Source organism: Odontesthes bonariensis, chromosome 21, assembly GCF_027942865.1.
Source record: "Odontesthes bonariensis isolate fOdoBon6 chromosome 21, fOdoBon6.hap1, whole genome shotgun sequence".
NCBI lineage: Eukaryota > Metazoa > Chordata > Actinopteri > Atheriniformes > Atherinopsidae > Odontesthes > Odontesthes bonariensis.
Window position 1 is genome coordinate 11,513,020 of NC_134526.1, and position 21,838 is coordinate 11,534,857.

Consider the following 21,838-nt stretch of genomic DNA (forward strand, 5'->3'; position numbering starts at 1 on the left):
ATTTTCAAAGTAGAAGCTCTATGCCTGCATGTTGTTGTTTTTTTGCCTTAAATGCAGATATTATAGAGGCACTAGATATGCAATTTCTTTTTTTAGTTAGAAAAATACCTAATTACCTAAAAAAAAAATAAAAATACCTTGCTCACTCGTTACTTACCTGCCTCATTGTGACATATTTTATTGTTGTAGGACACATATACTTCCCTCAATGCGTTACTCTTTAGCTGTACTTTTTATACTATATTTTCATTTAATTACATGTATCGGGTCAACTCTCCTTTTAGGATCGATAAATTAATCTGTAGACTCCAAAATGAAACAAAAATGGACATTTGAATCTTTATGTTGACTCATCCAGCATGAGGTAAAGTTTTATCAGATACAAAAGCACTAGTTATTGGGAGAGATTTTAACCCAATCCAACACCTCCCTTTGTTATTACACCTCTGTTTTCACTGAGATAAAGTACTCATTTTTAGGTGGAATCAAGGAGCAGTGGACATCTTGCCCTTCAGTCGAGGCGTTGACGGTCATTGGATGGCTAGATGACAATTACTGCTTGATCCCCAAAAGAAACGGGGAACGTAATGCCTGGAAAAAGACAGAGCGGTAGGGCCAAGTGGTGTTCCAAAGAGAGGAATGGCCCCAAATTGTTTTGTTCTTTTCACTACACATTTGAAATTAGATTTTTATACCACATGAAATGTTTTGAAGGGGAAAACAGTTGAACCTGAGTGGGGAAAAAAAAAAAAAAAAAAAAAGTAAACACCCACTGAGAAGATGAAGATGTTAAAACTGTTCATGTTGGACTCGGTTCAGTTTGAAACCGTTGGATGAAATGAACCGACATCCCATGCGCTGCAGCTCCTGCCTGTAATCCTGATAAATTAGTTTATTACAGGAATTTCTGCGACTCAGCCTGGTAATGACCAGACTAAAAAAATCAGTTTGGAATAATTGCTTAATGTTGTTTGTAAATGTAATCTAATTTCCTCCTTTGGGTGTGTAACATTTTGCTGAAGCACAAGAGGATCTCTGTGGACTAAGACAAAAACACCCCCCCCCCCCCCCCCAAAAAAAAAAATCAACCTTCGCTCACTTTTTTGTGTCGGATCTCTATCTGACCCACCTTTTGTTTAAATAAAGTTTGGAAGGATCTGACATCAACCACAAAGAATAAAGAGCAATGACCTTTTCTTTTATTTTAATTTCATTAAATAATTTTTATTTCTTTAAGAATAACTGAAGAAAAGTGTTAGCAATTTCTGTACATTTTTTTCTTTTTCTTAAATCGTTTTCCCTTGGATTTGTTGAAAACCTTGAATGATCAACAGGGCTGAGAAATGTTACGCCGCCGCATAGTGCACTTTTCACCTAAAAAGAATATGATTATTAGTCCACAGGCATCCGTCAGTTTCCTTCAAATATATTCCAATAAGTTCCTTAAGTCTCACTGTTGACTCCAGTTTCATTTTTCATCGGCTCCTCCTCTCGATCCCAGTTCATCATTGTCAAAAAAAGAGGCACATTAAAAATACTGCCATTTTCCAAGGACTGTGTCTTTGATTGCATCCACAAACTGTGCAGGCACCCAGTAGACCCAATACTGAGAAGCTTCCGTAGGACCTAACTGAAAAGCCTACAAGAGAGGAAAATAAACCGGAGAGATTTTTTTGAGACGTTAACACATCAAAGTATGTATTATAGCTGTTTACATTATCCATTTTAATATGGGCTATTCTGATGGTCAACTGATATCACAACATACACATGAAGGGACTAAATAAGGTCCAACCATGATTTAAAAACAACATTTTTTACCCCACGTGCAAACCAAGTTTAAGGCCTTTAGGAAAACCTGCACGAGGGTGAGGATTTTCACAAATTTGCAGTGTTGGGATGGAGCCCGAATGACAGGATAAACCCAAATCTTTTGTAAATCATGGGGCAGAACCCTACATTTGCTGTCTGATTGGATCTTATCACTCGTGTCCTTCTCTGATTTGTCACACCCGAGTCTCATGTCCATCACAGCCTAACAACTGACCCCCTGCTTCCTGTTTAAACTGGCAGCACATGGTCAGCACAGATGAACGGTCATGAGATAACCACTTTCAGTGTGTTAGTATGAAATAGTACTTCTTCTTAAGTGGCACCAGGACACTCGTCATGCATTTAGGGTTGCATTTACATGCTGTTAGGTCTAAGATTTAAAATAAATTCAGCTTTAATAACATCTGTCACATGGTACGTTTGCTACATAACAAACCTTTAAAAAAAAAAAAACATTAATAGGTCAGATAGGAGGGTATACCACAGATATACAACCATATTTTGGGCCCCTGACAACATATTAAAGAAAAAAGAGAAATTCCTTTGCAGGCTATCACAGCCCACTGAGCAGCAGGCTTTCTGAATGCTAAATCTAGCATTCTATTGTCCAAAAAACACTAAACTGTCCTCATTTTCTCCGCAAACCTTTTCTACCCTTTAGTGATGCAGCAATGCTGCAGCAAACTAACAGCGTCTTATTTAATTTTTCTCAGCCAAAGCATTTTAACTCAAAGCAGTGCCAGTGTGACTCAAGAATATTACATTATCTCTGCTCTGCAGGTGTAACAAGACATCGATCTGGAGCGGTTGTGCAGGTTAGGACACAGCTGTATGTAAGGGGAATCAAAACTGAATCTCCATTGTTCAATCTTCACTGTTCAGTCAGAGATAAAACAACAGCATGGAAGTCCCTCAAAGCCTTACTCATACATGTACAGATATTAAGTTACATGATCGGCATCAATCAATGATCCCTTCCATTTCAAAATTCAAAATTTTTTTCCAGATTTTTGCTGTTAATTTGTCAGAAAAATTCTTGACATCTGAAAACAAACATTCACATGTTGATTGAACGGTTTTAAATCGGGGTTCCTAAAGTTGATGCACATAAAACATCGTATCCCAATCTCAATTAGCAGAATTAAAAATAAGCACAGCCGTTAATGCAGATAAACTATATTTCCGATCACACAGAACATTACTGCAGACGGTAGTAATAACACCGTGGAGGCAATCACAACACAAGCCACAGGAAGTCACTCTATACTCCTTGAATTAGTGACTTTAACAGAGTGAATCAAGATGACAATATCACATGCCAAATACACACAAAACCAACAGTGTTATCAGTACAAAGATACATATTTCCATTTTCACAGCATCCAAGGAAACCATGAAAAACTGTGGCAACACTATGGAAACAAATACTTTTTGAGATATAGATTTACTTGAGACAACTTCCATAAATACCATCAGCTGCCGCTGAGTGTCTTCTTCATACAGTGAAGCACAGAAGTGCATTTAGAAATGAAGACAAATCCAGAGAGATCACTGACATTCTCTGTTCGGCTGGAAAGCCCAAAGCACCAAACGATGACTCCTTCACTTTGGTGCAAACATGACCTGCCCCATATGTACTGACCTCTGAGCATTTGGATTTCTCATAAAACAGATGAGTGCACTGCAGGCGGCGGTGACAGCACTTACGATCATGTGATAGTCCTCGTGGCCTTCGATGGGTTCAGACACTACGTTTTTAATGGAGCCCATTGGGACTTTCTCCGTTCTCTCTGCGGGCGAGAAAACAAAAGCACCAAGACATTTTAATCGTCAGCATCTCTGTGTTGCGGCGAGTTCAGCGAAACTGAGCCAGCCGTAACCTCACCTTTCGTTCCAATCCACAACTGATCTTGCTCCAGTTTGAATGTGAGTCTAACTTTTCCTCCAGACTTGTTAAACATTCCAGATAAAGGCACTGTTGGTAATCGTTCCTGTTGGCAGAACAAGGCGCAGGTTTTTTTCTCTTTACAGTCAAAATGCCAGAAAACACTGAATAGCCATTTGTCGCAGCTACAGCTAACACGAACGGCCTCCCGTCACCTCCCCTTACCTTTGCTCCTTTAATACCTGGCAGGATGTCATCTGGTTTACCTTTGTCCAATACTTTCCTGTGTTGCTGGAATCACAGTGCAGGTTTAAAAATCACAAAACCTCTAAATATCTGACACATCTCTTAAGCAAGGAAAGCCTTACCTTTTGCCTGCATAAAGGCTCTTTCTTATTTTCTTCAGCCTTAACTTCCTGCTGAATGACTTCTTTCGGCGTATTAACAGCTAATACATCATTTATTGTGGATCCTACCACCATGATTTTTGCACCAGTTGTAATCCTTATTTCACGTAGCGTCTTGTCTTCTGGGAGCAATCCTTTGTACATCACTTTCTGCATTGCAGGTGGAAGACCTAAAAACTCATAAGCATTCATGAATGATTAAAAACATCCAGTGTAGCGTTTACTTAAAGCTTTTCAAACTACTTTAAGACTTACCGGTGAGTGAGTGGATTCTCTCTTTTAGTTTGGCTCCGGTGCTATCAACAGGAATCTTCAGATCATATTTATTCTTGTTCCAGATAATCTTCAAGTCCACCGTTTCCAGGTTGTCATCTGGGTCGTCCCCATTGCTAATACTAGAGTCCTGAGTTGTGGAGTTTCCTGGATCTGTGTGAGACGTAGATTCTTTGACACTGGCAACATCCTCACCAAGTTCAGCTTCAGCTTCAGCTTCAACTTCTTTTGGCTTTGCTTCAGTTTCCATTATGACTTCTTCACTTCCTGAAACAACACGAGATCTTTGGTTTATTCATTTTTTTCAAATATGCACATTCATATACACACAGACACACACGTACCAGTGCAACTACAACAGTAGTTTTCAATATTCATTCAGTTTTTAATGTAAATGTAAATATGAGGAAACGCACATCAGTTCAACAATAGACAATTCCCTCACATTCATCTGGCTCAGATATTGAACAAGAAACAACTCGCTGCTGCAGCTACTAACTGAACAAAAAACCACGGTGGAGGAAAGTTTGGTTAGCGCTGTTACTTGAGTTTAAATAACATAACCCGTTGGATTACTTTGAATAGATGGCCATAAGTCAAATGAACTCACAGCAGCCTTGCGTACCTGTCCGTTAACGTGAAGGTAGCAGTTCTCAGTCGTGCCCCGTATTGAGTGATATGAGTATCACTCAACACGGGCACGAGTATGGTTGGAAGAAAAGGCCGTTAATGACATCACAGAAGCACACGATAGCTGCTTTAACCTTTTTCTACAAGCATGAGCAAGTCAGATGAAGCTATAGTTGATTAAACACTAAAAAAAACATTTAAAAAAGCTTTATATTCCTACCACACTATGGCAAACATGTCGTTCTGATACAGACACATGGATGAGATAAGTTCTTTCACCAGAACTTCTAATAGGACACACTGGTGCAGAGTTGCAATTCCTCTCAAAGAGGACGCTGCTCAGACTTCTGTTTGAAATAACCACTTTATGAAAATGATTGGCGATTAATTATTTGCCAGCCGAGTAAAGATGAAACATTTCTTGCAGCTCTCCAGGCTATAACATTCCAAGAGACGTGGTGCTCCTGGAGATCGATGGCATAGCCTACTACCTGTGATGAAAAGAAAACGACCTAAGGGATAACACAGCTCGTCTTTTATTATTCCAACTACAAAAATACCATCTTTAATTCTGAACAGCCTTCAATTACCAGTCATCTAAAATATAAATAGACAATATATTTTGTTGTAAACACCTAAAAGTGTGGTACATGTCCCTTTGAGTAAACGATATGAAGTTTCAGACGAAGTCTAGTTTCGCTTTATCTATTATCACCCACTTTCACTCTCGTGGTCTTTCTAGCTCTTTCCATCGCTTTTATTTTATTTTTTTTAAAACCCCATCTAAAGCGCAATTTACTTGTCTTTGGTGACAGGATATAAAAAAAGACAGCAAACGGCTGATCTGAACTGATATTTTTTTTAACCAAAATACATTCTTCCCCCAAAACACCGCATTTTGGCCTCATTGGTCGCAAAAGTCGTTACGTTAACACAACACTGTATGCAGGAATTTTAGTACCCATTAATAACTTAGCGATATTTACTTAGCTCTTGAACAACTTCGGTTTACCAGTGCGGCCCCAATACTTGTTAATCCTTCTAACATCACCCTCGGTCTTCCATAAATTTTGGTGAATTTAACTGATGTTAGCAATCGTTAACGTTAGCTAGCTGGAACACTGGTGAACAGTTGAAGAAAAGCGCAACGGAGAGATGTACATTCATATCACAACCAGTTAACAATGTGATATATTTACAGGTCAGTTAGAAGCAGGCGTGGTTTCATTAATACCATGCGAAATTAAACATATCCAGGAAATTCTACTACAATTTTCTCAATACCCACCATCCTGCGTCGCCATGATGATTGTGTACAATCTGTTGTAGGTTGTGGCAAAGAGCATACAGGAAGCAGGATGAATGTGATACGGGAAACAAAAGCCCAAACCACAGCTCGTGTACACGTTAATGTGTGACCAAAAAAAAAGAAATGATAAAAAAAAGAAACTATTCAAAATTACATTAGACACAGTTGCCGACTCAATGTTTAAAACACTTTGTCGCTGGAGTTAACTTGCAAAGAAGCCAACAAAGTGGAAAGGCGCATGCGCCTGTTTTTGTTTTCTTTGTAAAATATGAGGGCTGTTTGCAATAAACTGGGTTATGAGTAGGTGTGACGAACTCAAATTAATTTATCTCAAAACAAAGGATTATTCCAAATGACTGGAAACATGACTTAACTGCACAAAGGAGTTTTTTTTTTTTTTTTTAGCAATCACGGAAGTTATTGGCAGTTTACTCTCTCGTGTCGCTACGACTCTTTGTTGTTGTAGCAGCAAAAGCAGACACCGAGAGGTGGCACCTTTGTCATATTATATTAGCTTGGACTAATTAAAAAGTTAATACAAAAGAATAATAACGACATATAGCGAATTATTATACTGAATAAAATTAAATTTAAAAACAATTAAATTGAATCCTGCATTGATGAGAGATTTCAGATGATTTAATGGACTACATGATCCAGACGTTTCTCTTTGAAAACAAATTGGGCTAAAATGACTCTTTGCTTCCTCCACCATTAAATGCAGAAACTGATCAGTTATTCAAATAATGAATGGGACGACAGTTTAAAGATGATGGAAAAACAACCTTTACATTTCATACTTAACAGTTAATACATGGATATGGATTTTTTTTTTCTAAAAGGGAAAAAAAAATTAATGTTTCAATTGGCCTTTCAAATTCCAGTAATTTCTGTGACACTTAGCTCTTATCTTGAGTCGACACAGTTTACACCCACTTTTTAATCTTAAAAAAAAAGGACAGCGAATGTTCTTTTTGGTCACCTCTGGACGGCAGCAAAGATATATGAGTTTAATTTACCGCAAATGACTAGTGAAGAAGAAGTCTGGACAGCAAACGCATGACGACAACCAAGAAGAAGAAGAAGAAGAAGAAGCAGCAGCAGCAGTAGAGATGCTTAACTCGAATCTTTTGGGCAATCCGGGCTGATCGGATCATTTCGAGGAGGGGATTCGAGTTGGACGGATCACTTGAATCACTTATTTAAAAAAAAAAAAAAAAAAAAAAAAACCTTTCTGCCGTTTAGTGGCTATGCGCCTCGCCTTTTTTTGTCCCATTTATCAATTCATTTTGATAAATCAAAGAGCAGCCTACGGCTACAAGTTCATTCATTTATTTTTGTCAAGTAATAATTCAGTGCCATTTTATCTGAAAGCCAGACACAACAGCTAGTGTGTGCATTTACACAGCGACAAATGTGGTAGCATTAGGTGAGGCAATGCTGAGTTTAGACCTACAAGTAAACAACATGGAATGATCTTGCCCTCCCTATATCACTGAATGATTATTTTTCAACGACTGTACAAGATGCATGAAGCCACGCTAACCGAGCCTGTAGCTGCCTGTAGCGAGGTACAGAGGCTTCAGCAGTCAGATGGGTCGACAATCCTTGCTGCCGGCAGAATCGAAACTTAAAAAGATCCGAGTTGGCATGGATCCGCTACTTGCCCGTCTGACCACTGAATCGCTGGCTCTGGGTGACTCAGCCAACTCGGATCTTTTTAAGTTTCGATTCTGTCTCGTGACTTGACGAGCGAGCCCCCGGTCGCGGCAGCAAGGATTTTCGCTGTCGGGCCGTGTCACCCAGGTGGTACGAGTCAGCGGGGATTCGTCCCTCACTGTAAGTAACGGACGGATCGCAAGTCAGGACGGATCAGTAGGGGGCATGGCTCACTCACGGGCTCGTGACAAACGGGGCGGGAGTTAGGTTTCTATTCACTCAGTGTGTGACTGTGTGTGACTGAACACCATGCTAAAGAATGACTGTAGCCTAGTAGGCAACTAAAGAGGGATATATATTCCGGTTTCATCATTTCTCTCACGACTAAGGTGCAAGAGCGCTGTAACTGCCATTTGTTGACATAATGAAATGCCGTCTGGCTCGACTTGGGCGGATCTTTTTTTTTTTTTTTTTTTTTTTTTTTTTTTAAGGCGGATCAAATGCATGCCACCATCCGGTCTGCCCGGGTGACGTATTTATCCGGGTTGAAAACCGGATAACCCGGATTTTGTTACAGCTCTAAGCAGCAGAAGTCTTACTAAAAAGAGCAAAAAAAAAAAAAAACTGCTCGTAATTAAAGTCACAAGTTGTCATGTGTACTTTGTATAATAGGAGGGAAGTTTCCTTATGACAGTGCTGCACTGTTACTGTTTGTGTACATCCATACTCAGCACTACTCCTCTGGCAGTTGCGCATTAAACTGTAACTAAACAGATAGTAAAGAGAACTTTTAACACCGGAGCTACTTTTGTTGAAATGGATTTACTCGGGTCCTCATGGGCGTCTTAAGAGTTCGAATTAGTCGACGAAAAAAAATATTACAAACCACAGTACATTTAAAATGTATTAGGACGTGAAGACGACACCATGGCAGACAGAAGGACTTACAACGTTGTGATTTTAGGTGTGGGATTTCTATTCATTTTCACCGCCTTCACCACCTGTGGGAACATTGAAGTAAGTTAACACACTTTGTGGTTACTTATCCAACTTACGTTGGAGGTCGTAACAGATTTCCTTTATTTCTGTTTTCTCAAAAGCGATTTTTCTTTGTTAGATATGGAGACACTGAGCTGAGTTGAGCTTTTAGTTTAATTGATTTAACAGATTTCCTGACGGAGCTGAAACACTCAAGGATAATCAAAGATAATCCTTAGTCGCACACACGCCCACACGAGTGCCCAAATCAAAGCTAAACTAAATTAGTCGACACTTTTCTACAATTTTATGTATTTTTAAAGAAAAATTCGGACGGCAGATGCCTCTTAGGCAGGAGGAAACGGGCCAGTCTGAGGAGTATGTCAGGCGCGTCACGTGTTTCTGATTTTCTTAAATGGCCAGTGAAATGATCAAACCAAATGTCATTAGACCAATATGACCCATTTTGAGATGTCTAACCTTTTTACCTAGAGATACATTTAATTATTTTGTTGTTGCAGCAAACTGTGGTGAAAAGTCTGGGAAATTCTACTCTGAGTGGGAGTGGGTACCACAGGTAAAACAAATGAAAAAAAAAGATGACTTTTACTCACTTTCATGCAAAGAGGGCTTCACCTTTTTCTCTCTTTTTTTGCCTCCTTTACAGTCTTGGGATCATCTATGGCGTCTTTTCATTTTCCAACCTGCTCGCACCTTCAATTGTTACAGTAATTGGAGCCAAATTGACTATGTTTTTGAGTGGCCTTCTTTACAGGTAAGCATGGCTGTGCTGATTATTGTACAGAAGGGATACTGAGGGGGATGCTGATGAAACATAATGTTTATTCATGTGTTTGTGTACAGTGGTTACATTGCGGTGTTCATCATCCCCACCACATGGTCCTTTTACCTGACCTCCGTCCTCATTGGCATAGGAGCAGCCAGTAAGTTCCTCGCAAGTTGTCTTCAGCAGATGAGTAGTTACTCCAGTGTTTTCATATTTGGTTACAACAACGTGGAAGAAATTTTCTCTTATATGCATGTTTGTACCATTATGCCTGTAATACCTAAGGCACTAATTAGTCATTTTAAAGATTTGGATAGACATCATTATTGTTGGTTCTTTCATTTCAGCCTTTTATGATCACAACAAAGTATGATAGTTAGAACAAAAGATTGTTATCTACTCAGTTTTCACTTTCTGTTAGTTTCCGCGTAAGATGCATTGACTTGAAACCCTGATCATAATGCCAACTCTTTTGTTTTTGTTGCTTTAGTTGAGCAGCATATCTGGAGTTTTAACTGGCTCAGGATCAGTTCATCTTTTTTTAATTCACTATAGGCAGGTTTCCATGTTTTCAATTGCATTCCAGTCTTTAAAAATGGGCACTGGAGCAAGATACTGGGTATTAGTAATAGCCCATGATATTAAGGCATGTACAAACCTCAGTGGTTGGTGTTGGCTTTTTCATCCCACGCAAGCTCGATTTTTTTGTGTTAGTATCCAGAAAGTGTTTAATCATGCGGATAGGGATTAACATGGCTGGGATGCTAGAAACAGCATAACCCAAATTAGACCCTAAATGGGTTAACAAATGTGGCTTCACGTAGTGGCACAGCACCTTGAGCTTGCACATAAACCTCAGCGAAAGCCATCCGCAGAGCATTTACTGAGAAAATGAGGAAAAATGATTTGGGCTGTTTTTTTTTTAATACCACCTCAAACCATTGCAGTGTGATGAATTTTTATCATGTCCCTGGGCTTCTAAATGCTTAGATGCATTACTTACCTACACAGAAAGATAATTCCTTGCTTCGTGTGGGCAATTAACGGAGTGGTTAATATCTTATTTCTCTCCTCTTCAACTTCCCACAGTGCTCTGGACGGCTCAAGGACACTTTCTGGTGGAAAACTCAGAAGCTTCCACCATCAACAGGAACACTGGGATGTTCTGGGCTCTCCTACAGTGCAGGTATGCAGCCACAGACACACGAATATTTCACTCTTTCCATTTAGTGTTGATGCAGACGGGTCATATTTGTCCATTAGATTAGTCTAGAATTTTAAAAAAGCACACTGCGTTTCAATATTTGGATCCAACTGCATGTGAGAATAATTAACGTTGGCCTTTAGTTAATCGAATATAAATGTTTTATCAGAGAATCTAACAGTCCTCCCACTCATCTGCTCTCCAAACCACCCAAAAGTTGTTTTTAAATTAGTCTGCATTGTGTTGCTCCATCCCATTATGAGATTCAGAGGATAAAACACTTCTTGTCACAGTGTTTTCTTGTTTTCTTTTCTTTTAATGCTCAATGCAAATCCTGCACTTGATCAAAGGTATAATTGTACTGCGGCAGCCAAATTCACATCCAGCCTGCATTTTCACCTTGACAGAATATATTGCTGTATGCTTTATTCAAAAGCTACATTTAATAAATCGTGCTGCAGTCATTAGTTTCTCTGCACAATCCCAAAACATCAAAACTGACAAGATCTGAAGGGGAGAGCTTTTATTTCCCTATATTTGGACTGTTGCTCTTCCATACTGGCTTGGAAAATTAATTCATAATTGCTCAAATATGCTAATTGAATTAGTATTCTAATTACTTTGGCTGTCACCTGTGCCAAAGCTCCCAATAAGGCATTGCTAATCTGACTCCTCAGTGGTGATCACTGCCATAGAAAAGCTATGATTCACTTCTTCCAACCTGCAAACACAAGTGGAGTTCCACTGAAAATCCCTGTTGTCTTTCATGAATAACCTTTGTTACCCCTCACTGTGGCTCCTGGATAGAATGCTGGCTCGTCTACATTTATTTAGTTCAGGTGGATTTGTGATTAAAGACAGAAATAGATCTGAGCGGTTTGGAGAAACTCACTGTTTTTTAACCACATGAGGCAGATAAACAGCTTCAAAAGCTGAAGGAAGCATCCGCACAGGTGGAAATGCAGGTTATCATGTTTTTAATGTCAGTTTTTAATGCAGCAAAAAATTAACTGAGTCCATTTTTTTTTCTGCCTGTCAAACATAGTTTCTCAAATGGCTCATCCAGCACCTCACTCTGTCTCTCTTTAACAACACTATTATTCCAAATGGGAGTGCTTCAGTTAAAGAAATACTATGTAACTTCTCAAAAAGCCCATTATGGAGCTCCCCCTACAGGCTTGGAGGTAATGTACGTTTAAGACACTGTCGTAAATCTCTTTCTCTTCCTTGCTTCATCAGTAGGGGTGCAACGGATCAAAAATCTCACGGTTCGGATCGTTCCTCGGATCAGAGTCACGGATCGGATCATTTTTCGGATCAGCAAAAAAAAAAAAAATAGAAAAGACAAATAAACATGTTTTGTCTTTTTGTTTATTAACACTTTTAAATTATTAAATTGAAATATATAAAATCAACTGAAAGTGCACAATTAACATCTTCTTTTCAACATAATCAAAGAAAAACAACTTAAAGTGCAACATAAAAACACACCGATAGCGTTTGTGATCGCTTTAGCCCGGTCAGATTGTGAAGGAAGGGGCTGCCTAAATGCCGCGGTGATGAGCGGTTGTTCACCCGTTTTCGGTTTCACTCCTGTCAGTGAAACACCGGGGTGATGTCGCTGCAAAGTCTGCACCAAAGTCCAGCCTACTTTTATTTTCCATGCCCACTGTTCTACATGTTTTACGCTGAGGACAATAAATCACAAACGAGCCATAGGACTGTTTGCTTATTGAAGAGGGAACTGTTGTAGACTTTTACCCAGAGCGTGGAAAGTAGCTCTGTCCCTGGAAACTAGCAGGAATGGTAACGGCTGTGTGAGGACTGAACATGCGCACAATTTTTTTTTTTTCATAAAGCAATCCGCGGATCATGTGTGTGCCGAACCGAAATAATTGATCCGAACGGATCACGGATCAATGATGATCCGTTGCACCACTATTCATCAGTCAACGTCTTCTTCTATTTCTTCGGTGCCTCTGCCATGATGATCGTACTGACAATGTTGCGCTAGCTTAGCCTTATACCTGGGAGCGTGAGAGGGGTCTATTTGTTTTTGCGGTAGGTGTGCCAGAAAGCAAGTCGAAGTACTTCCGCTCAGCTCCCGGGCCGGTCCAGCAAAGTTACATAGCGCAGTTATTCCAACTCAGACCCCCGAAGGGCATAGGAGACAGGCCAATGGTAATATTAAAACTCATTCTAGCCGCACAATTTTTTTCAAGCTGTTATTTTAAGGTAGAAATGTTACATAGTATTGCTTTAAAGGTTACAATGCTGAAGGCACTCTGAAAGGCCCACAGAGCCTTTAAGGTACAAAAAAACCCGAAGTGCACACAAGAGTGCTTGAAATAAATGCTAAAATTTTGCTTGACATCTCACACACTTGTGCTCCAATTATGATAAAACTTGATTTTCCTTGTTTTTGACGTGAGAGAAACAGGGGTCACGTCCTCGTTCGCTCATGCCCTGCTCCCCTTTGTAACATACAGTGTTGGTTGAAAGTTAGTCAACTCTTTACACTTTTCCGTATTTCTGCATGTACAATACTACTAACCAAACCAAAGTGTACACCCACCAGTTTGTTTTCCTGGGCCTGTATGTGACCTTAAACCTTGTCAGATATCCACGAGTCCTAAAAGTGGGTAAAAAGTACCCAATTAATCAAATGAGATTAACATTTTATACTTGGTTCATTATTTATTGAGGAATTTTATCATTGCATATCTATTATTGGACTAGAGTCAACAAAATCTGAAGTGATTATTATTCATAAATATGAATCAGACACTTTTGCTTTAAATGGTCTGAAGTGAATAAACTAGACCGTGTGGTGACATAGGTTTTGGTTCTAATACAGAAGAAGAAATAGTTGTTCTACCTGGAAACAATAAAATCACAATCCACACGGGGAAAATGAAGAGGGCTCTTCTTCGGGAACCAACTTACATCTCTGGAAATAGCTGGGTTATCATATCATATCTGGCTGAATGCCGGTCAGTCGCATGATTTTACTGCGTGCCAACCCAAACCCAAAGTAGCTCACGAGTCATGTCATTTTAATATTTCGCTGGGTCAAACGCAAGTCTTCTTCACAACAGACAAAAAATACTTCAATCAAACATATAGACTTTTTTTCTGCAAGTTAGTGGAATTTTTAAAATTATTTTTGTCCCCATTTACATTAATCATTTGTTGCTCATGTCTTCTAAATGTGAATCAAAAATGGCAACGGAAACCCAGCTAGAATATTTCAATGATGAACGTTAAGGCTCGCCAATGAGAGAAGCCTTCTGTTGACTTTGCACACTTTCTCAGCTTTCCTCTGGGGGCAGTCTTCAGTGTCAAAGAGATGGTTTTTTTTACCTTGACAAGTGTCAACAAGTCTTTTTTTTTTTGAGATTCTCAAAAATCTCCTTTTTTTTTCCACGCCATGATACACTTCCACAAATGTGTTTTTTTAAATCCGGCTTTGATCAGTTGAAATGGGCCCATTCGCTCCTAATTGCAATCCTGTTGATTTAAAACACCTGACTTTAAGCTCACTCCTTCAAATGAAGCTCTCATCCTAAAGGTTCACATACTTTTACCCCCCAGCATGTTTTATTGGATCATTCAATATTTTTGTATAATAAGTTTAACCTGGTTTTATTTAATGATTTGTGTGAAAATCTGGTGGTGATTTATGTCATTTATGCAGACAATATTCAAAATAGAAAAGCACCACGTCACATGACCCTAAACAGCTGACTTGAACCTTAATCATACTGAATGATGACACATGGATGCACTGTTGCTCAAGCATTTGTACTGCAGAGACTGCCTTTTACATTCCATTGTGTGGAGTTTTGCGGGTGCATTAGTGTGTGAATTTCACTCAAGAAATGCTGACACTGGCACAACATGGCATACAGTGTATATGTAGTAATAATATGTAAAGAAGGATTTGTTGTCCAGACTCAATAAGGCAATAATATTGACTTTGTGGGGTGAAAACTCATGCATAACCTTGATGACCACAAAAATCACTAACACTGGAGGCGCAGGGATTTCACCCATCAGTAATTTCAGCGAGCGTCAGCTATGTGTGCGATAATGCCGTTAATGATATTTAATTTGCAACATTTGTTTTTATTCACAGTATGCTCTTTGGCAATCTTTACATTTATTTGGACTGGAACGGAAGAACAGAAATATCAGGTAGGGTCAGACTGGAGGAGTTACTGATGTGAAGGTAAAATGCAGGTAAAATATCATCAAATAGCATTATACGAGTGACTGGTTATTCTGAATGTGCCCGAGCTTAATGGTCTTAATATATCTGCTGCATTTTAATGAAGCAGTTTATTTTAATCTCCTGCTCTCAGACAGCAGCAGGAGAAACATTTTTCTGTTCCTGCTGGTCGCCTCCGCCCTCGGCACACTCAGCTTCTTGGTGCTGAGAAAGAGCCATCGCGAAGAGGAGATGCTCTCTGAAGAGGAGGGGCAGTCATTGCTCTCAGCTCGCACAATGTAAATGACCATTCTTCACATAATTATACCTTTTTCGTTGTGGTATCACACAATCAGCCAGAAGATATAAAAACTTTTGCATAACCTCTCAGCAAGGACAGAGACGGAAGGGCCGAATATAGCGTCGCTAACGTGAACAAAAAGTTTATCGGTTTATCTTCCATCTAGCTGACCTTGTTAAGCTGTTCCGAAACTACCCAAGAGATAACTTCCCTCTCTAAATAACCCGCCTTGCATTTGAAAGTGTTTTCAAGATGACTTTATGCTGCAGTTGTGCAGGAGTTCTGAGACATTCTTGTCCTTCACAAAATGACAGTGGCCATTTTTCTTATGATCAGGGCAATTTTGACAGAGTCAAGCCTAATCATAGCACTTCATACAAGTAGGGTGCAATCAGGCAGATCTGGGGCAGCTGGGATGGAGACTCTCTTTGAGAGTGACATGAATGCCCCTCAACGGTTTTTCTGACATATTTGAATTTTCATGAATGTGAACAGGGATGCAGCTCGCATCAAAGACAATTGAAAGTCATGAGAAAAGTAAATGGCCAAAAAGTGTAGGACACAATGGAGCTTTGTCAAATAAAACACAACACCGAAATCGGTGGATTACACAGAAACCCTGTTCGTATGTTAGCTTAGGCAAAGCATTTTCTCTCCATCCGTTTCTTTCTTGAAGCAGCTGATTGTTTCGGTTCTGCCTGAGATCCAAAGCATTCAATTCTTGCTAAATGGTGGAGTTTAAGAATAAACAGTGACTCCACCAGAATATCAGGGAATCCTGCAGGAACAAATCCTCCCTGTATTTGATCGCAAATGATTCGATCTTTCCTGTACTCAGTTTCAGCCACATGACTCACTGTGAGTGCAGTTGATTTCTATTGATAATTTTCAGTGTTGTAGAAGGTAATGTTGATGTTATTTCTGTTGTTTAGGTACAAGACGAGAGTAAACACTGCTTTGGAGGATACCAAGTCAGAATTCAGTAAGTTTAATCTGTGCTTTTGAAATTCAACACTAAGAGGTTATTGTAATACCTTACATACATTAAAGCATGTAAATTCCCCATTTACATGCATTAATTATATAGATAATGAATACCGTAAATTCATCCTGACGCTGAAGTTCAAATTAGCACATTTCATACATATATGTATACAGATTTGTAAAGAATTTAGCATTGTAACAGTGTCCTCTGATAACATTCACTCCTTCTGATGAGCGATTTAGAATGTATTGACGCGAGAAAAGTGACCAATCAAATCAAATTTATTTGTATAGCACATTTCATGTACAAACAATGCAAAGTGCTTTAGATAAAATAAAATAAAAGCATTGCAGCAGGGAAGCATTAAAAATACATAAAATAATGTAAAGAGAAACAAATAAAATCATTTAAATTAATTTAAAAACAAGCTACAGTCAAGATAAGTTAAAAGATACCGTGCAGATTTCATGCATAGACACATGAGAAAAGAAATGTTTTTAACCTGGATTTAAAAATGTCTACATTTGGTGAAAGTTTAATCTCCACTGGCAGACAAGAAGAATGCTTAATCAGCATTCTCACAATTGCTTTACAAAGCATAAAATAAGCTATATATGTAAAAAGAGTTTAAAAAAAGAGATCAATTTTAAAAAAAAGTTCATTTCTGAGGCAACATCCTGCTGTTGTATCCAGTCCTTTCAGTATAAAAAAGGAGATTCTGTTGGATTTTAACAACAGGAAAACAGCTTGCGATAGTAAAGATAACATGGCATATTTTGTTGAAATATTTATAGTTTAGGACACAGTCACATTTAGTGCTAACATGTATCACGGCTGATCGGATCACAAGGGGTTAGCACTCAGTATGTGTGTTCACGCCGGACATGAAAATTCATCCCGACATGCATCCTTAGTGACCACTTGTGATCGGATCTGTTACCGCGCCGTACATGCAAAAACACACCACGCAGCCAGCTGTCAGCTGAGCAACAAGCATCATCAGTGCGTCGACGGATGTCTCTGTACATTCACAAACACATTCAGTGCCCTGGGCGGTACCATTATTCAGACGTAACCTTTCAGATTTGCCCGATGCACAATTTTTGCCGTGTTTTCTGGCATTCTAAACATTTTAGGTAAACGTATTCTGACACAATGAGAAAGTCAATTAAGCCAGTAGCTGCTAGTGTTCCAAAAAATGATGATGATGATGATGATAACAGTTTAATAATACAGTGCTTTCTTCATCTCAAAGTTTTCATAGTTTTCACTGAGAATCCCCAAAAAATGTTATTTTCACCTGCATTAAATCTCACTACTGCTAGTCTGCAGGCAGTCATAGGCAGGTTTTTTTTGTTTTTCTTCGAGTCAGATTTGCTTTCATGGGGATAAAAATCTTCCGGCATCACAACAGAATACACAAAAACTGCCCGAGTTTGAGTTTATCTCAGATTATCTCTCCGTTTGTCATCTGGAAACTCAGTTGCACTTGCTCCCGCCTGCAGTGCCGCCCTAAGTCGTTTGGAAGATCAGATTGCTCTTTGTCTCGTATGCATCTTTTGTACATGTAGACCTGTGTGCACCTGCCTTGGAGATTTCAGCTTTATCAAAGATGTATGCTGATTCATGTCAAGAAAGGGCATCAAGGCATATATAAACAAGCCTGGTGGGATTTCTGCTTTAAAATCTGAATTTCTCTAACAACCTGAGTGGAAGTCTCTCCAGGGTGCTTCTCTGTCTGCATTTAAATGTGGCTTTTTGGTCGACTGCGACAGAGTATTTTCCCATATTCTACCTGCATTGAACTTTAATTGTCAGAGGGAAATAGGGCCTTAATGTCTGCATTTTCATCAGAGCTCAATACAGAGGTGAAGGAGGTGTATTAGTTCAAGAAATATGGCTTTTATTAACAATTAAAATCCGTGTATTGTATCTCCTCCTTTTCAGAAACTATCCTGCAGCTGCTGAAGACTAAAACTATTATGCTCCTAAGTCCGTGCATGGCATACAGTGGTAAGGCAAATGCATTAATAGAGTAAATCTTTCAGCCTCCAGTTAAAGACTTGCAGCTATAGCACAGCACGCCCTCCCTATTCTCCAGGCCTCGAGCTTGCTTTCTACAGCGGTGTGTATGGAACATGTATTGGAGCAACTACACACTTTGGAGATGCAGCAAAAGGCCTAATTGGGATCTCTGGGATTGTGGTAGGCATTGGAGAAATAGTAGGTGGGTTTACTTTCCTCTCTCGAAGCACGTTCAGGTGATTTAAAGTCAATGAAGGTCTTTGTATTCATACGGAGTATCCTCTTCTGTGTCAGGTGGAGGCCTCTTTGGGTTGCTGTGTAAGAACAGCCGCTTCAGACGAACATCTGTGGTGTTTCTGGGGATGATTGTCCATTTCATTGCTTCCTATTTGATCTTCCTCAACATCCCAGATGACGCCCCCATCGTCTTCGAAACCACCACCCAAAAGAACCCATATTTAAGTCCAAGGTAGGTGATTTCTCGGATAATTTGACACTCAGCCACGGTCCGTGTCATGATTTAATGACGACTATGTTTTCTCTCAGTGTTTCCATTGCCCTGCTGTGCAGCTTCTTGCTTGGACTTGGAGATAGCTGTTTCAACACGCAGCTCTACAGCATATTGGGCCATGTTTATGCTGAACAAAGCACGCCTGCTTTTGCCATCTTCAAATTCATCCAGGTAATCCTCAATTGTCTATTCTCAGACACTGTTAGCAGAGCTGAGCAAAGCACAGTCAAAGTGTTCTCCTGTCAAGTGTTAAATAAATTCAGAAAGAGAGAGAAAGGTGCATCTTTCGTTTTTGCTTTTGTGTGTGTGCTGCAAAGTTGGCCTACCATAGAATTGCACATAGGAATTGGTGGTATTTTCTTGACCTTTTTGTATAAAAAGAGAATGTTTTTGGTTCGATCAGAGTTACTAAAACTGACCAAACTTCGAATGAACTCTTTGAACAGAGTAATAATCCAACAACACACAGTAAAATTCAAAGCTCGATTCACACGTGTAAATTCAAGTTTGAAAAAATTGGTCGAACAAATTGGTGGTAGTTTAGAATATGAGATTGTTGCTTCCTAATGGAGATTAGCTGTTGCAGGGATTTTGTCTCTATTAAGCAAAGTCAAATTTCTGTGCATCTTCTCAGTCTGTCAGCGCGGCCATCGCGTTCTTCTACAGCGGGCACCTGCTGCTCATGTGGCAGCTCCTGCTGATGGTCGTCCTGGGCTTCACTGGAACACTCTGCTTCTTCGTGGTGGAGAGGATGCAGGACTTCCCTGTGGATTTACAGGAATATTAGAAAGACGATGTGTCCATTTCAGCATTGTTTTTTTCCCAGCTTCCTGATTTCATGATTTGAAATCTCTCCATTGAGGGTCTTGTTCATTTCGATGACACTCGGCTTAAAATAGTCAATAAAATAATCACGATGCCTAGATTATGTTTCTTATTACGCAACATTACAAAGTGATGAAGACGAATCTTTAGTGTCATTTTCAGCCTCAGTTGTACTTAACTGTTTTAACACCCACTCCCTTTACCTTTGCGTTGCTTCCAGCTCAGGTTTGTTATAATGATAGCGATATTTTTGAAAATATTTTATGTATCCAAGCTGTTCATTTAGAATTTTTAAAGCTGTTTGTAAGTATACTAATTAATGCCTGACAATCACTACACTTCATTGTTTTTTTGTTTTTTTTTAGTTTTGCATATGGATGTTTTCTTCACTTTTGTGGATCTTTATTGAATAAAGTTTTTGTGCATTTTGTGACTTAACTGAAACATAAAAGCTCAAGTGTTTACAGGGTTATTTTGTATAATTTTAGATGAATCATGGAGCTCAGATGATGTTGAGGAAACCAACAATGAAAGGCACTGGAAACAACTGACTATGGATAAATATTGATTCAGAGAAACATTTTATGAGGCCACGCTTTTTGATTAAGTTGCTTTTTACTTGTACACTGGGCAAATTAATAATCAGAACTTTGATTTGACTTTTGCTCCCTTTGCTCAAAGCTTGAGCTTTCTTAATGCATACATTCCTATCATAATACTTTAAAATGTGGTTGCAGCGGCTCTAATTTGAATTATCTTGAATTTTACAAGTCGACCAGTTCTCACCAAATCTTTTAAATCCAACTGCTATACAATCGCTACATAAATCTGCTGCATTTAATCCTGAAATGGCAGATTTACTTCAAAATCATTGAGGCTGTTAGTTAGAAAAAGGATCCTTCAGGGCTAAGTTTAAAGGAAAAGGTTAGAGGCCCTGAGGTCAAACATAACTTCATCTTTAATTGAGTATTGATTAAATTGTAATGAAAATAAGCAGGTTTGTGTGATCTTAAGTCTATTGTGCCTCGTAATTGATATCAACAAAGCACTGAAGGGGTAACAAAACTGTACAACGTCTACCCTCGGAATTAAATCCTGGCAGGATTTGTGTTATTGGCTTAGAGAGATAACCTTGTAAGGAAAGTAACTAGGTTTGGATAAGTCTATTACCTGAACACTTGCATGTTTAAAACATGAGGCATCTTCACGGGCACAATGAAGATAAGAAATAAAGGAATGGATGTTCACGTATGACTTCACTTGTGCTGGGTTTTGGGCATGTTAAATTATGCGGGACTACAACGTCTACAAACAAAGTATGTTTCTTGTCTGTGTTTATTGAGCTGTTGTTTTAATTTAGTATTCCCACAACTCTAAAGCTCCACCTGGCCAACACAGCCTTGATTTCCCAAAGCGCCACTTTAGCCGACTGCATTTGGTTGGAAAGCAGATCAAAGTTACACATCAGGCCTGATCTGCTTAATTGAGTCACAACCTCGCATTATAGTTGTAATAAGCAGGCCTGATTGAAATGGACCTGCGGGACAAAGGACTGGGGCATTTTGGTGCAAGACAAGAGTTGTACTGAGAGGGCATTTATCAAGAGAAACTCTTAATTTCAAAGTCTGTCTTAGGCCAGGGGAATGGTTCATTCCTTTGAATAAGTTCCAAGTTTAATCTGTCACCTGCTTGATTGGCTCAGATTGTCAGTTTACCCGGAGTGCTGCACTTGTTTTCACATTTCTGTACCTGCAGCTCACTCTGTTATTAAATTGAAGAACATGCCTCATTTCCATTAATTATGGAAATGACACATTGTAAGATAGCTGTGTAAGTAAGGTTGAGGGCACAATTAAAAAGCCAATTTCAAATGGAGAAACATTTCAGATGTTTCAGATTAGATGACTCACAACTGTTTTTTATTATTTTATTTTGTTTTAGCTGCGGGTAGCTTTCCACATAATAGATGTTGTTCCACTCATCAGCAGCTCTATTAAACTAATTATTCAGCAGTTT

At 39.1% G+C, this 21,838-nt stretch overlaps 2 protein-coding genes across 3 annotated transcripts; one reads left to right on the forward strand and one right to left on the reverse strand.

Annotated features, from left to right (window-relative positions):
* Window positions 1-1,220: 1,220 nt before the first annotated feature.
* ubfd1 (ubiquitin family domain containing 1) lies at window positions 1,221-6,414 on the reverse strand. The gene is made up of 7 exons (XM_075454448.1): window positions 6,317-6,414; window positions 4,381-4,665; window positions 4,087-4,295; window positions 3,944-4,009; window positions 3,719-3,824; window positions 3,541-3,623; window positions 1,221-1,639 (listed from the first exon to the last, which is right to left on the reverse strand). The coding sequence occupies exons 1-7, from the start codon at window positions 6,372-6,374 to the stop codon at window positions 1,529-1,531; spliced, it is 918 nt and encodes a 305-aa protein (XP_075310563.1). The 5' UTR covers window positions 6,375-6,414; the 3' UTR covers window positions 1,221-1,528.
* Window positions 6,415-8,043: 1,629 nt separating this feature from the next.
* Window positions 8,044-21,834, forward strand: LOC142370940 (UNC93-like protein MFSD11). 2 transcript variants are annotated; one of them, XM_075453483.1, is made up of 13 exons: window positions 8,044-8,176; window positions 9,496-9,551; window positions 9,642-9,749; window positions 9,839-9,918; window positions 10,851-10,947; window positions 15,104-15,162; window positions 15,330-15,474; window positions 16,409-16,458; window positions 18,409-18,474; window positions 18,563-18,688; window positions 18,781-18,955; window positions 19,033-19,168; window positions 19,632-21,834. In XM_075453483.1, the coding sequence occupies exons 3-13, from the start codon at window positions 9,724-9,726 to the stop codon at window positions 19,782-19,784; spliced, it is 1,113 nt and encodes a 370-aa protein (XP_075309598.1). In that variant the 5' UTR covers window positions 8,044-8,176; window positions 9,496-9,551; window positions 9,642-9,723; the 3' UTR covers window positions 19,785-21,834. The 2 variants fall into 2 exon arrangements, with proteins under 2 accessions (XP_075309598.1, XP_075309597.1); XM_075453482.1 differs by lacking the exon at window positions 8,044-8,176 and adding an exon at window positions 8,526-9,013.
* Window positions 21,835-21,838: the final 4 nt, after the last annotated feature.

Coding starts and splice junctions, on each gene's coding strand:
- LOC142370940 (XM_075453482.1), top strand. CDS start 8,924: ATGGCAGACAGAAGGACTTACAACGTTGTGATTTTAGGTGTGGGATTT. Junction 18,689..18,780: donor AGGCATTGGAGAAATAGTAG/GTGGGTTTACTT, acceptor CTTCTGTGTCAG/GTGGAGGCCTCTTTGGGTTG. Junction 18,956..19,032: donor AACCCATATTTAAGTCCAAG/GTAGGTGATTTC, acceptor GTTTTCTCTCAG/TGTTTCCATTGCCCTGCTGT.
- ubfd1 (XM_075454448.1), bottom strand. CDS start 6,374: ATGCTCTTTGCCACAACCTACAACAGATTGTACACAATCATCATGGCG. Junction 3,624..3,718: donor GTTGTGGATTGGAACGAAAG/GTGAGGTTACGG, acceptor TCTCGCCCGCAG/AGAGAACGGAGAAAGTCCCA. Junction 1,640..3,540: donor ACGAGGACTATCACATGATC/GTAAGTGCTGTC, acceptor CCTCTCTTGTAG/GCTTTTCAGTTAGGTCCTAC.